At 41.8% G+C, this 12,992-nt stretch overlaps 1 protein-coding gene across 5 annotated transcripts in view; it reads left to right on the plus strand.

Moving 5' to 3' along the window:
- Positions 1–12,992, plus strand: part of DENND4C (DENN domain containing 4C) — a 132,070-nt gene that overhangs the window by 105,088 nt on the left and 13,990 nt on the right. For all 5 annotated transcript variants that reach the window (XM_034663966.1, XM_034663965.1, XM_034663967.1 and 2 more), the window contains 2 exons: positions 601–846; positions 1,913–2,030. In XM_034663966.1, coding sequence (XP_034519857.1) covers positions 601–846; positions 1,913–2,030 — 364 coding nt within the window. The remainder of the gene's footprint in view (positions 1–600; positions 847–1,912; positions 2,031–12,992) is intronic.

Genomic DNA, 12,992 nt, shown 5'->3' on the forward strand with positions numbered 1-12,992 from the left:
CTGGTTCTTTTTAGAGGAGATGGTATTTGGAGACCTCAGCCTGGGCACTAGGGGTACTCACTAATGAGATGGTCATAGCATTTTATTCTGATTATAATATGCACAACTTACAAAGACTAAATTGGATTCTTTTTTCATTTGCTACTTGATTTGTAAGACTGCTCTTGAACTACTTTAGTTTTTGTTGCGATCAAATGTAAAAACAAGCTTTTTACAAGTAGATACAATTGTAAGAGGAGTCATCAAATAGTAATACAAAGATTGCTGCATCTATTTAGAGTTTTAGAAAGAAGATAAAGTCAACTTTTTTGGGGGAATCACCATAAAACATCTGAAATGTATTTCTTATAAAAATAGAGAAACTCAGTGTTTAAAATAAGGTCTGTTATATGGATTATTAATTTTCTTTTGTAATCCTTGACATTTATGATTAAGTATTTTTTTCTTTTTTTAGGTTTTCATTAGGGTATACTGCATGTAGCAGTGGTTCTGAAATCACTGATTTTGAAAGGATAGATAAAGCATAATCTCATTGAGAAGTACTCTTAAACATACAGAATAGGTAATATTCACTTCTTTCTGTATTTTTACTTTTTAAAGGACCCTTTAGGAAAAAGACCCAATCCGCCCCCCGTTTCTGTGCCCTACTTGAGTCCTCTAGTGCTTCGTAAAGAACTTGAATCTTTGCTAGAAAATGAAGGTGATCAAGTGATTCACACATCCTCTTTCATCAATCAACATCCAATCATTTTCTGGAACCTCGTTTGGTATTTCAGACGTTTGGACCTTCCTAGTAACTTGCCAGGACTCATCCTCACATCTGAACATTGTAATGGAGGTGTACAGGTAGGGTACCAGCTTTGATACTCATACCACATTGGGGTTGGTTAGAATGCGCCTTAACTTCCAGTAACAGAGTATACAACAACAGTGCCACAACAAGATGTATGTTATTTCTCTCTCACATAAAAGTTCGGGTAGGTGGTCCTGGAATGGTATAATGTTAGGGACTTGAGATCCTTCTGTCTTTTTGCTCAGCTGTGCATAACCTCTGTTTCCAAGTTCCATACCTGGTCCAGGATGCCTGCTCTGTTTCCATCACATCCACATTCCAGCCAGCAGTAAGGATAAAAATGGATAGTCCCTGGAGTTGCAAGTAACATTTATCTATGTATCTGTTTGGCCTAAATTTAGTTACATGGCTATATCTAGTTGCAAGGGTGGCTAGAAAAGATGGTTTTTATTCTGAACTATCAAATCTCCAGCTGAAATTCTCACAACTTTATTTTAAAGGCCTCCTCTTATCCATATTGTTCAGATGATATAATTAAAAGTTAGAGAAGTTAAGTAACTTACACAAGGTCACATACCTACTACGTGCTGGGGAGCCAAGACCACAGTCTGTCTGTCTGACTGTAAAGCCCCTACTGTACTTACGCTGGGGTGCCTGATTCCAGTAGAGACCCTGAGCTTCCTGGAGTTCCTTCATTTTATGATACTGAATACTGAGAGACACCCCAACATACACCAAGGGCACAACACAATCTTTGCTTTAGTATCACACTCTCTTTTGACTCATTTATTTTAAGTAGCAGTGTGCACAACAAGATAGTAGAAACTATTGTACTTTCTCCTACCTTAAAATTTGTTGTCATGGTGACTGCTCTTTCATGTGGCCACTGTGCCCAGCTACCAAGTTGTCTTTGCAGTCTGGAAGTAGGAATGAGAAACCTGCACTTTCGAAAATAGGAATATTTATCATCAGGTACAAATAAAAATTAAAATTTTTGCTTAGAATTTTAGGTCCAGAGTTTTGAAAGAACTCATTTGTTTTATATAATAAGCTTTGCTAGATCCACTGGTAATAATTATTATGCTTAGGGTGCTAATACTTTCTGTTGATCTCTTTTAGCTTCCTCTATCATCTCTGTCCCAGGATAGCAAACTTGTGTATATTCAGCTATTATGGGATAATATCAACCTGCATCAGGAACCAGGAGAACCTTTGTATGTCTCGTGGAGGAATTTTAGTAAGTAAAATAGAGTTAAAGACAGACGCAAACTGGAAACAACCCATATGTCTTTCCACAGGTGAATGAATAACAGGTTGTGGTACAATGCATACAGTAGAATACTATTTAGCAATAAAGAATAGACTACTGGGGTAAAAAAAAAAAAAAAGGAGGTGAGAGAAACAAATAATTCTGCTTTATTTTAAAATTTTTCATGCATTTTTAGTATCTCTTCAAGCATCTTTCCATTTTAGATCAGATTGATGTGCTCTTATACTGAGCCATTTGACTGTGTCAAGGAGTGGAAGAGTATTTTGTGATTTCTCTGTCAAATGCCAATTTGGGGTAGGTATTGGGAAAGTAAGTTCTATATAATGGAAGAGTAATTTGGATGTGTTGTTGGTCTAGGATCATAATTTCAATTATATGGATACTGATCTCAAAGATTCTGGCTTCATTTTCAGTCTTATACTTAGGACATGTTTTTCCAGGGCTCTGAAAGAGGTACCATCCAGTATTCCAAAGTCCTTTGAGTCAATAAGACAGCACCACCTATGGGATATGTGAGCATATGATATCAGTAGGCAGTTCATGGAAGGAACATTACATGACTTATATTAGTTTGCTAGGGCTACCGTAACACAGTACCACAGACTGGGTGGCTTAAGCAACAAATTTGTTTCTGTCTGGAGACTGGAAGTCAAAAATCAGGATGTCAGTAGGTTTGGTTTCTCCCGTGGCCTCTCTCCTTGGCTTGCAGATGGCCTTTTCCCTCTGTACACCTGCATCTCTCTGGTGTCCTTTTCTCTTCTCATAAGGACACCGGCTATAGTAGACTGAGGCCCCACCCTTATGACCTCATTAACATTAGTTACCTCTTTAAAGACCCTGTCTTCAAATAAAGTCACATAGGGGGTTAGAAGTTCAGTGTTACAAATTTGGGGGGGAACATAATTCAGTGCATAACACATACATGAAAAAATGCTCAATCTCATTATTTAGTGAAATATCAATTCCTTTTGTTAAAAAAGGGAAAGTACAAACTTAGTTACATCAGGATGGCAAAAGACCTTATTATATCCAATCTTTTTGAGGATATGGAGGAAAAGAACATTCTTGATACATTATCAGAAGTGAAAATGATACAGTTTTGGAGAAGAATATGGCCTATATTGTTCATATTTAATAAGTGGATACCCTTTAACTCAGCAGTCACAGTAAGACAACTCTGTTCTATAGAAATAGAGTATGGAAAATTGTCTGCACAATGATGCTTACTGTGTGATTGTTTGTGATAGTGAAAAACTTCACGTAAATACCTAACAGAATTGTGATAAATCCGTATTATAAAATGTTGGCATGAGTCATTTGCATATGAGTGCCTGAAAAGGATGTCATGTATCAAGTGGAAAAAGGGCAGGTTTTGGAACAGTATATGATCTTTCTAATTAAACAACAATATATGCATTTAAAAAGGTCTAAAACCATGATTAACAGTGGTTCCTCAGATGAGAAAGGGAACAGTTCACTTTTAATCTTTTACTATTTTGTACATTTTAAAAAATCTATTCCTATTTTGCGATTGGATTTTTTCCAGTTTAAGTACAAAAAAAATAAAACTTTTTTTCTTGAAAATGCTAGTCACAAAATTCTGGATAAATATATTACAAGCTTTTTTGTCTTTTTGTTGTTGTTCAGTTCGATTTTCTTTTTTTTTTAAACAGAAGCAGAGTAACCTTGACATTTATGCTAGAAAATAATAGAATTAGGGGCACCTGGGTGGCTCAGTCAGTTGAGTGTCTGACTCTTAATCTCAGCTTAGGTTTTGATCTCAGGGTCATGAGTTCAGGCCCCATGTTGGGCTCCACGCTGGGTATGGAACCTACTTAAAAAATGATAATAGTAGAATTGAAGTTCCTATTTCTGTAGTTATTTTCCTACCTCTCTTGAAACGCACAAGTGTTCCAAAATATTCTATGATTTGTGATGGGAATAAAATTTAGAGCTCCCAATGGATCGGTTGGCTGCGTTAAAAGAAGAATTGGCATGTAAATGACATTAAAAGACATAAGACTTAAGTGGGTGATGACTTCTAGAATGGTAGTGGCTTCCAATGATTTCTGGAAGAGGAGCTTCAGAGAGCCCGCTTCCCAGCAAAACAACCATAATTGGTAAAAAAAAAAAAAAAAAAAAAAAAAAAAAATTAAAAAACGGTGAAGGGTAGAGGCAGAGTAGGAGGGTCCTGAGTTCATTTTGTCCCACTGACAAACCAAGGCAACAGCTACGTCTATTGTACTAACTCTGAAAATGACCTGAAGACTGGCAAAATGGATCTTCCAAAGCTAGTTGAAAAAAAAAAAGGCCATATCAAAAAGGAGCAGAGGGGCAGTTGGGAACCAGACTCCCAGCACAACTAACCAAATGGGAGGGACATCACAAACATGGAGGAAGGAGGGACTCAGACCCCACCCTTGGCCCTGGGGACTTGGACTGAGAAGACAAGTCCCCATAACATCTGGTTTTGAAAATCAGCAGTGCTTAACTAACCAGGAGAGCCAGAGGATGGTAGGAAACTGAGTCCCCACCTTAAGAGAGCCAGCATGCTAAGTAACTTGCCGGGGACACAGCAAAGGAGCAGTAGTTTGAAGAGTGCCTAGGATATGTGTGAAAGGGGATTTATTGACTAATTTTAAGACATGTACCAAAGGGGCAGGGATCTGCATATTTCTCTGGGAACAAAAGTGCTTGCCCTCCCCCAGCCTACAGAGCTAGACACTTGGAGCCAGCATTAACAGTCTCCATGTACCTTACCAGCACTGCATGCCCCTCCCTGACATTCCCCTTCCAGCCCACTTGCCTCACCAGGTGCCCCTCCAAAGTAGCTTCTGCCCTGCCACACCCGAAGACAGCCCTGGCTGGGAAAGTTGTCCTTCCAAAGTGACTCCTGCCCTGAGGAGCAGGGGGGTAAACAACCTCACACATCAGCATGTCTAGAGTTCCTGCATTCAGGCCTCTTCACTGGCTGCAGAGGAAGCAAGCTTTACCCATCAGCGTGTCTGCAGCTGTGGTATACGCTAATGGCAGGCAGCTGGGCTGAGGGCCAGCCCCACTCACCAGCATGCCCACAGCAATCGCAGCTCAGCCACTACAAGAGGACACATGGAGCCCACACAGCAAAAACTCTTGGAGTATCTGGTTCTGGTGACCACAGGACCTCTTCTCACAAGGCCACTATCAAGACCAGGAGGTACAGCTGACCTACCTCATATAGAGAAATAAACAAAGTTAGACAAAATGAAGAGACAGAGGAATATATCCCCAATGAAAGATTTTTCCTAATCTGGGGAAGGACGTAGACACCTGAGTCCAGCAAGCACAGAAAGCCCCTGAAAAGATGAAGAAAGGAAAAGAGAACTACAGGGACAACCAGAAAACAATGAACAAAATGGTGATAACTATATACCTATCAGTAATGACTTTAAGTGTAAATGGATTAAAGGATTAAGTGCTCTAACCAAAAGAGGGTGACAGAATGGATTAAAAAAAAATTAAAACCCACCTCTATGCTGCCAACAAGAGACTTATGTTAGACCTAAAGATATACAGAGAATGAGAGTGAAGGGATGGGAAAAGATATTCCATGCAAATGGAAGCAAACGAAACAAAAGCAGCTAGGGTAGCAATACTTTTATCAGACAAAAAAAAGACTATAAACAAAGACTGTAGCAAGCGACAAAGAAGGGCCTCACATGATGACAGGATTAATCCAAGAATAGGGATATAACAGTTTTTTTTTTTAAAGATTTTATTTATTTATTCGACAGAGATAGAGACAGCCAGCGAGAGAGGGAACACAAGCAGGGGGAGTAGGAGAGGACGAAGCAGGCTCACAGCGAAGAGCCTGATGTGGGGCTCGATCCCACAACGCCGGGATCACGCCCTGAGCTGAAGGCAGACGCTCAACCACTGTGCCACCCAGACACCCCAGGATATAACAGTTTTGAAGATCTAAGCACCCAATATAGGAGCACCTAAGTATATAAAGCAAATTTTCACAGACAAAAAGGGAGAAATTGAATAGATACATGCAGAATATTTCATCTCAAAACACACATTCTTTTCAAGTGCACGTAGAACATTGTCTAGGATCAGTGTTGGGCTGCAAAACCAAATCTTAATAAATCTGAGAAGACTGAAATCCTATCAAGCATCTTTCCTGACCACAACAGTGTGAAACTAGAAATCAATTACAAGAAAAATACTGGGAAAAAAAAAAAAACAGAGGCTAAACAGCATTCTCTTAAGCAGTGGGTCAATGAAGGAAATCAAAGGAAATTAAAAAGAAAATACTTGGAGATAAATGAAAATGGAAACACGGTAGTCCATAATCTTTGGATTTTGCAAAACTGCAAAAGCAGTTTTAAGAGGGAAGTTTACAGAGCCACAGGCCTATGTCAAAAGACCACAAAAATCTCATTCTGACCTCTAACATCTAAAGGAACTAGAAAAAGAACGAAGCTCAGAGTTAAAAGGAAGGAAATAATAAAAGAGTGGAAATAAATGGAGACAAAAAAATAGAAAAGATCAACTAAACCAAGAGTTGGTTTCTTGAAAAGATAAACCAAATTGAGAGACCTTTAGCCAGACTCATTAAGAAAAAAAGAGGTCTCAAATAAGATCAGAAATGAAAAAGGAGGAGGAGGTTAAGATGGCGGAGGAGTAGGGGACCCCTTTTTCAGCCGGTCCCCTGAGTTGAGCTGGATAGGTACCACAAATGAACATCTCCAGCGCTGAGTATCGAGGTACGAAGCGGGGAGCCGTGAAACCGCGCACAGATATCGGAAGCTAAACAGAAGGGGGAGGGAGCCGCCGTGTCAGGGCGCCGGGAAGCGGTAGCCACCTACACGGGGGAGCGGACAGAACGCGGACCCGCACGCTTGAGACAGCAGACTGAGAAGGGAGCTCCGGGAGCGCACGTGGGACGGCTGGCGGTTGGCGGGCCACCTGCACGGGGGAGCAGGAGGACTCGCGGATGGCACCCGCGAGACAGCAGACTTAGAACGCGAGCTCCAGGAGCGCGCGCGCAGGACGGCTGGCGGGCCACCTGCACCGGGGAGCGGGCGGACCGCGGACCCGCACTCTGGAAACGGCAGACTGAGTCCGTGAGCCGGGAGCGTGCACCACCAAGCATCTCACGGAGCTCCGGAGCTCCGGTGTGCTCACTGGATCGAGGCTGAGACCGGGAGCTCCGGGAGCGTCCGCGGGGCGGCTGGCGGCTGGAGGGCCACCTGCACGGGGGAGCAGGCGGACTCGCGGTCAGCACCCGTGAGACACCAGACTGAGACGGGGAGCTCCGGGAGCCCGCGCGGGGCGGCTGGCGGCGGGCGGGGTTGGAAACACAAAGGACAGAGACGTGCCGGCCCTGGAAGTGAGGGCTGGGACGCCGGGTGTGGGGCGCACAGCCCGGGATGCTGCAGGGTTGAGCAGCACCAACAGAAACAGAGTTAAAGTGGCCAGAACATCAGTGGAGAACGATCCGCGATCCCTCTGTTCTGAGACAGAGGCTGAATTTCAGCCGCTGCTGCTCTCTCAGAAGAGGCATAGCAAACCGCCAGGGAAAGCCGCCAGAGAACAAAAGCCCGGAAATACCGGCTCACAGGGTGCCCATCCCCATCCCCCCTCGCAAGGGACACAGAGACTCTACCCAAACAGGGTTTTCTGAGTACCTGCAGGCAGGCCCCTCCCCCAGAAGGCAGGCTGAAAAATCAAGAAGCCCACAACCCGGAGCGCCTGAGTGGCGCAGTCACCAAGCACCTGTCTTCGGATTAGGGTGTGATCACAACGCTCCGTAAGGAGTCCTTCATCGGGCTTCTCCACCGGGAACCTGCTTCTTCCTCTCCCACTCCTCTGCTTGGGTTCCCTTTCTTGCTGACTGTCTCTCTCTCTCTCAAATAAATAAATAAACTCTTTAAGGAAGAAGCCCACATCCCTAAGATCTCTATAAAACAAGGGCGCACGGCCTGGGTCCCAGTCAACACTTGGGCTCTGGACAACCCTGCAATCTCTCTTCATCAGAATGACGAGAAGGAGAAGTCCCCCCCAGCAAAGAAAAGATAATGAGTCTGTGGCCTCTGCCACAGAATTGGCCTCGGCCACAGAATTAATACATATGGATGTATCCCAATTATCAGAAATGGAATTCAGAGCAACAATGGTCAAGATGATGAGTAAACTTGAAAAAAGCATCAGAGAAAGCGTTGCTGAGAATATAGAATCCCTAAGGGCAGAAATGAGAGCGAATCTGACAGAAATTAAAAATTCTATGAGCCAAATGCAGTCAAAACTAGAGGCTCTGACGGCCAGGGTCACCGAGGCAGAGGAACGCGTTAGCGAATTGGAGGATGGGTTAGTAGAAGAAAAAACGAAAATAGAAGCTGGTCTTAAAAAAATCCACGCCCACGAATGTAGATTACGGGAGATTACTGACTCTATGAAACGATCCAATGTCAGAATCATCGGCATCCCTGAAGGGGTGGAGAAAAACAGAGGTCTAGAAGAGATATTTGAACAAATTGTAGCTGAAAACTTCCCTAATCTAGCAAGGGAAACAAGCATTCGTGTCCAAGAGGCAGAGAGGACCCCATCCAAGCTCAACCAGGACAAACCTACGCCACGGCATGTCATAGTGCAATTCGCAAATATTAGATCCAAGGATACAGTATTGAAAGCGGCCAGGGCAAAGAAATTTCTCACGTACCAAGGCAAAGGTATCAGGATTACGTCAGACCTGTCTACAGAGACCTGGAATGAGAGAAAGGCTTGGGGGGGCATTTTTAAAGCTCTTTCAGAGAAAAACATGCAGCCAAGGATCCTTTATCCAGCAAAGCTGTCATTCAGAATTGATGGAGAAATAAAGACGTTCCAAAATCGCCAATCATTAACCAATTTCGTAACCACGAAACCAGCCCTACAGGAGATATTAAGGGGGGCTCTATAAAGGTAAAAAGGCCCCAAGAGTGATACAGAGCAGCAAGTCACAACCGATACAAAGACTTTAAAGAGAAATGGCATCATTAAAATCATATCTGTCAATAATCTCTATCAATCTAAATGGCTTAAACTCTCCCATAAAACGCCACAGGGTTGCAGATTGGATAAAAAGACATGACCCATCCATTTGCTGTCTACAAGAGACTCATTTTGAACCCAAAGATGCATTCAGACTTAGAGTAAGGGGATGGAGTACCATCTTCCACGCAAATGGACCTCAAAAGAAAGCTGGAGTAGCAATTCTCATATCAGATAGACTGGATTTTAAACTAGAGGCCATAGAGAGAGATACAGAAGGGCACTATATTATTCTTAAAGGAAGTATTCAACAAGTGGATATGACAATTATTAATATATATGCCCCCAACAGGGGAGCAGCAAGATACACAAGCCAACTCTTAACCAAAATAAAGAGACATATAGATAAGAACACAGTAATAGTAGGGGACCTCAACACCCCACTATCAGAAATAGACAGAACACCCTGGCAAAAACTAAGCAAAGAATCAAAGGCTTTGAATGCCATACTCGACGAGTTGGACCTCATAGATATATATAGAACACTACACCCCAGAACCAAAGAATACTCATTCTATTCAAATGCCCATGGAACATTCTCAAGAATAGATCATGCTCTGGGACACAAAACAGGTCTCAGCCAATACCAAAAGATTGAAATTATCCCCTGCATATTCTCAGACCACAACGCTCTGAAATTGGAACTCAACCACAAGGAAAAACCTGGAAGAAACTCAAACACTTGGAGGCTAAGAACCATCCTGCTCAAGAATGACTCGATAAACCAGGAAATCAAAAAACAAATTAAACAATTTATGGAGACCAACGAGAATGAATACACAACGGTCCAAAACCTATGGGATACTGCAAAGGCAGTCCTAAGGGGGAAATACATAGCCATCCAAGCCTCACTCAAAAGAATAGAAAAATCTAAAATGCAGTTTCTATATTCTCACCTCAAGAAACTGGAACAGCAACAGAGGGACAGGCCTAACCCACTGACAAGGAAGGAGTTGACCAAGATTAGAGCAGAAATCAATGAATTAGAAACCAGGAGCACAGTACAGCAGATCAACAGGACTAGAAGCTGGTTCTTTGAGAGAATCCATAAAATTGACAGACCACTGGCAAAACTTGTCCAAAAACAAAGAGAAAGGACTGAGATTATTAAAATTATGACTGAAAAGGGAGAGGTCACGACCAGCACCATTGAAATTGCAAGGATTATTAGAAACTTTTATCAACAGCTATATGCCAAAAAACTAAACAATCTGGAAGAGATGGAGGCCTTCCTGGAAACCTATAAACTACCAAGACTGAAACAGGAAGAAATAGATTTCTTAAATAGGCCAATTAACTATGAAGAAATTGAGTCAGTGATAAACAACCTTCCAAATAATAAAACTCCAGGCCCAGACGGTTTTCCTGGGGAATTCTACCAAACATTCAAAGAAGAAATAATACCTATTCTCCTAAAGCTATTTCAAAAAATAGAAACAGAAGGAAAGCTACCAAACTCATTCTATGAGGCTAATATTACCTTGATCCCCAAACCAGGCAAAGACCCCCTCAAAAAGGAGAATTACAGACCGATTTCTCTAATGAATATGGATGCCAAAATCCTCAACAAGATCCTTGCTAATAGAATCCAACAGTACATTAAAAGGATTATCCATCATGACCAAGTGGGATTCATACCTGGGATGCAAGCATGGTTCAACACTCGCAAATCAATCAATGTGATACATCATATCAACAAGAAAAGACTCAAGAACCATATGATCCTCTCAATTGATGCAGAAAAAGCATTTGACAAAATACAGCATCCTTTCCTGATTAAAACCCTTCAGAGTGTAGGAATAGAGGGTACATTTCTCAATCTCATAAAAGCCATCTATGAAAAGCCTACTGCAAGCATTATTCTCAATGGGGAAAAGCTGGAAGCCTTTCCCTTAAGATCAGGAACACGACAAGGATGCCCACTCTCGCCACTATTATTCAACATAGTACTAGAAGTCCTTGCAACAGCAATCAGAAGACAAAAAGGGATCAAAGGTATCCAAATCGGCAAAGAAGAAGTCAAACTGTCTCTCTTTGCAGATGACATGATACTCTATATGGAAAACCCAAAGGAATCCACTCCCAAACTATTAGAAGTTATAGAACAATTCAGTAAGGTGGCAGGATACAAAATCAATGCCCAGAAATCAGTTGCATTTCTATACACGAATAACGAGACTGAAGAAAGAGAAATTAGGGAATCCATCCCATTTACAATAACACCAAAAACCATGCGTTACCTTGGAATTAACTTAACCAGAGACGTAAAGGACCTATATGCTAGAAACTATAGATCACTTTTGAAAGATATTGAGGAAGACATAAAAAGATGGAAAAATATTCCATGCTCATGGATTGGAAGAATTAACATAGTTAAAATGTCCATACTACCCAGAGCAATCTACACTTTCAATGCTATCCCGATCAAAATACCGAGGACATTTTTCAAAGAACTGGAACAAATAGTCCTTAAATTTGTATGGAACCAGAAAAGGCCCCGAATCTCCAAGGAACTGTTGAAAAGGAAAAACAAAGCTGGGGGCATCACAATGCCGGATTTCGAGCTGTACTACAAAGCTGTGATCACAAAGACAGCATGGTACTGGCACAAAAACAGACACATCGACCAATGGAACAGAATAGAGAACCCAGAAATGGACCCTCGGCTCTTTGGGCAACTAATCTTTGATAAAGCAGGAAAAAACATCCGGTGGAAAAAAGACAGTCTCTTCAATAAATGGTGCTGGGAAAATTGGACAGCTACATGCAAAAGAATGAAACTTGACCACTCTCTCACACCATACACAAAAATAAACTCCAAATGGATGAAAGACCTCAATGTGAGACAGGAATCCATCAAAATTCTAGAGGAGAACATAGGCAACAACTTCTATGACATCGGCCAGAGCAACCTTTTTCACGACACATCTCCAAAGGCAAGAGAAATAAAAGATAAAATGAACTTATGGGACTTTATCAGGATAAAGAGCTTCTGCACAGCCAAGGAAACAGTCAAAAAAACTAAGAGACAGCCCACGGAATGGGAGAATATATTTGCAAAGGACACCACAGATAAAGGACTGGTATCCAAGATCTACAAAGAACTTCTCAAACTCAATACACGAGAAACAAATAAACAAATCATAAAATGGGCAGAAGATATGAACAGACACTTTTCCAATGAAGACATACAAATGGCTAACAGACACATGAAAAAATGTTCAAAATCATTAGCCATCAGGGAAATTCAAATCAAAACCACACTGAGATACCACCTTACGCCAGTTAGAATGGCAAAGATAGACAAGGCAAGAAACAACAATTGTTGGAGAGGATGTGGAGAAAGGGGATCCCTCCTACATTGTTGGTGGGAATGCAAGTTGGTACAGCCACTCTGGAAAACAGTGTGGAGGTCCCTTAAAAAGTTAAAAATTGAACTACCCTATGACCCAGCCATTGCACTACTGGGTGTTTACCCCAAAGATACAGACGTAGTAAAGAGAAGGGCCATATGCACCCCAATGTTCATAGCTGCATTGTCCACAATAGCCAAATCATGGAAGGAGCCGAGATGCCCTTCAACAGATGACTGGATTAAGAAGCTGTGGTCCATATATACAATGGAATATTACTCAGCTATCAGAAAGAACGAATTCTCAACATTTGCTGCAACATGGACGGCACTGGAGGAGATAATGCTAAGTGAAATAAGTCAAGCAGAGAAAGACAATTATCATATGATTTCTCTCATCTATGGAACATAAGAACTAGGAGGATCGGTAGGGGAAGAAAGGGATAAAGAAAAGGGGGGTAATCAGAAGGGGGAATGAAACATGAGAGACTATGGACTAT

The sequence above is a fragment of the Ailuropoda melanoleuca genome, chromosome 7 (assembly GCF_002007445.2).
Source record: "Ailuropoda melanoleuca isolate Jingjing chromosome 7, ASM200744v2, whole genome shotgun sequence".
Classification (NCBI taxonomy): Eukaryota; Metazoa; Chordata; class Mammalia; order Carnivora; family Ursidae; genus Ailuropoda; species Ailuropoda melanoleuca.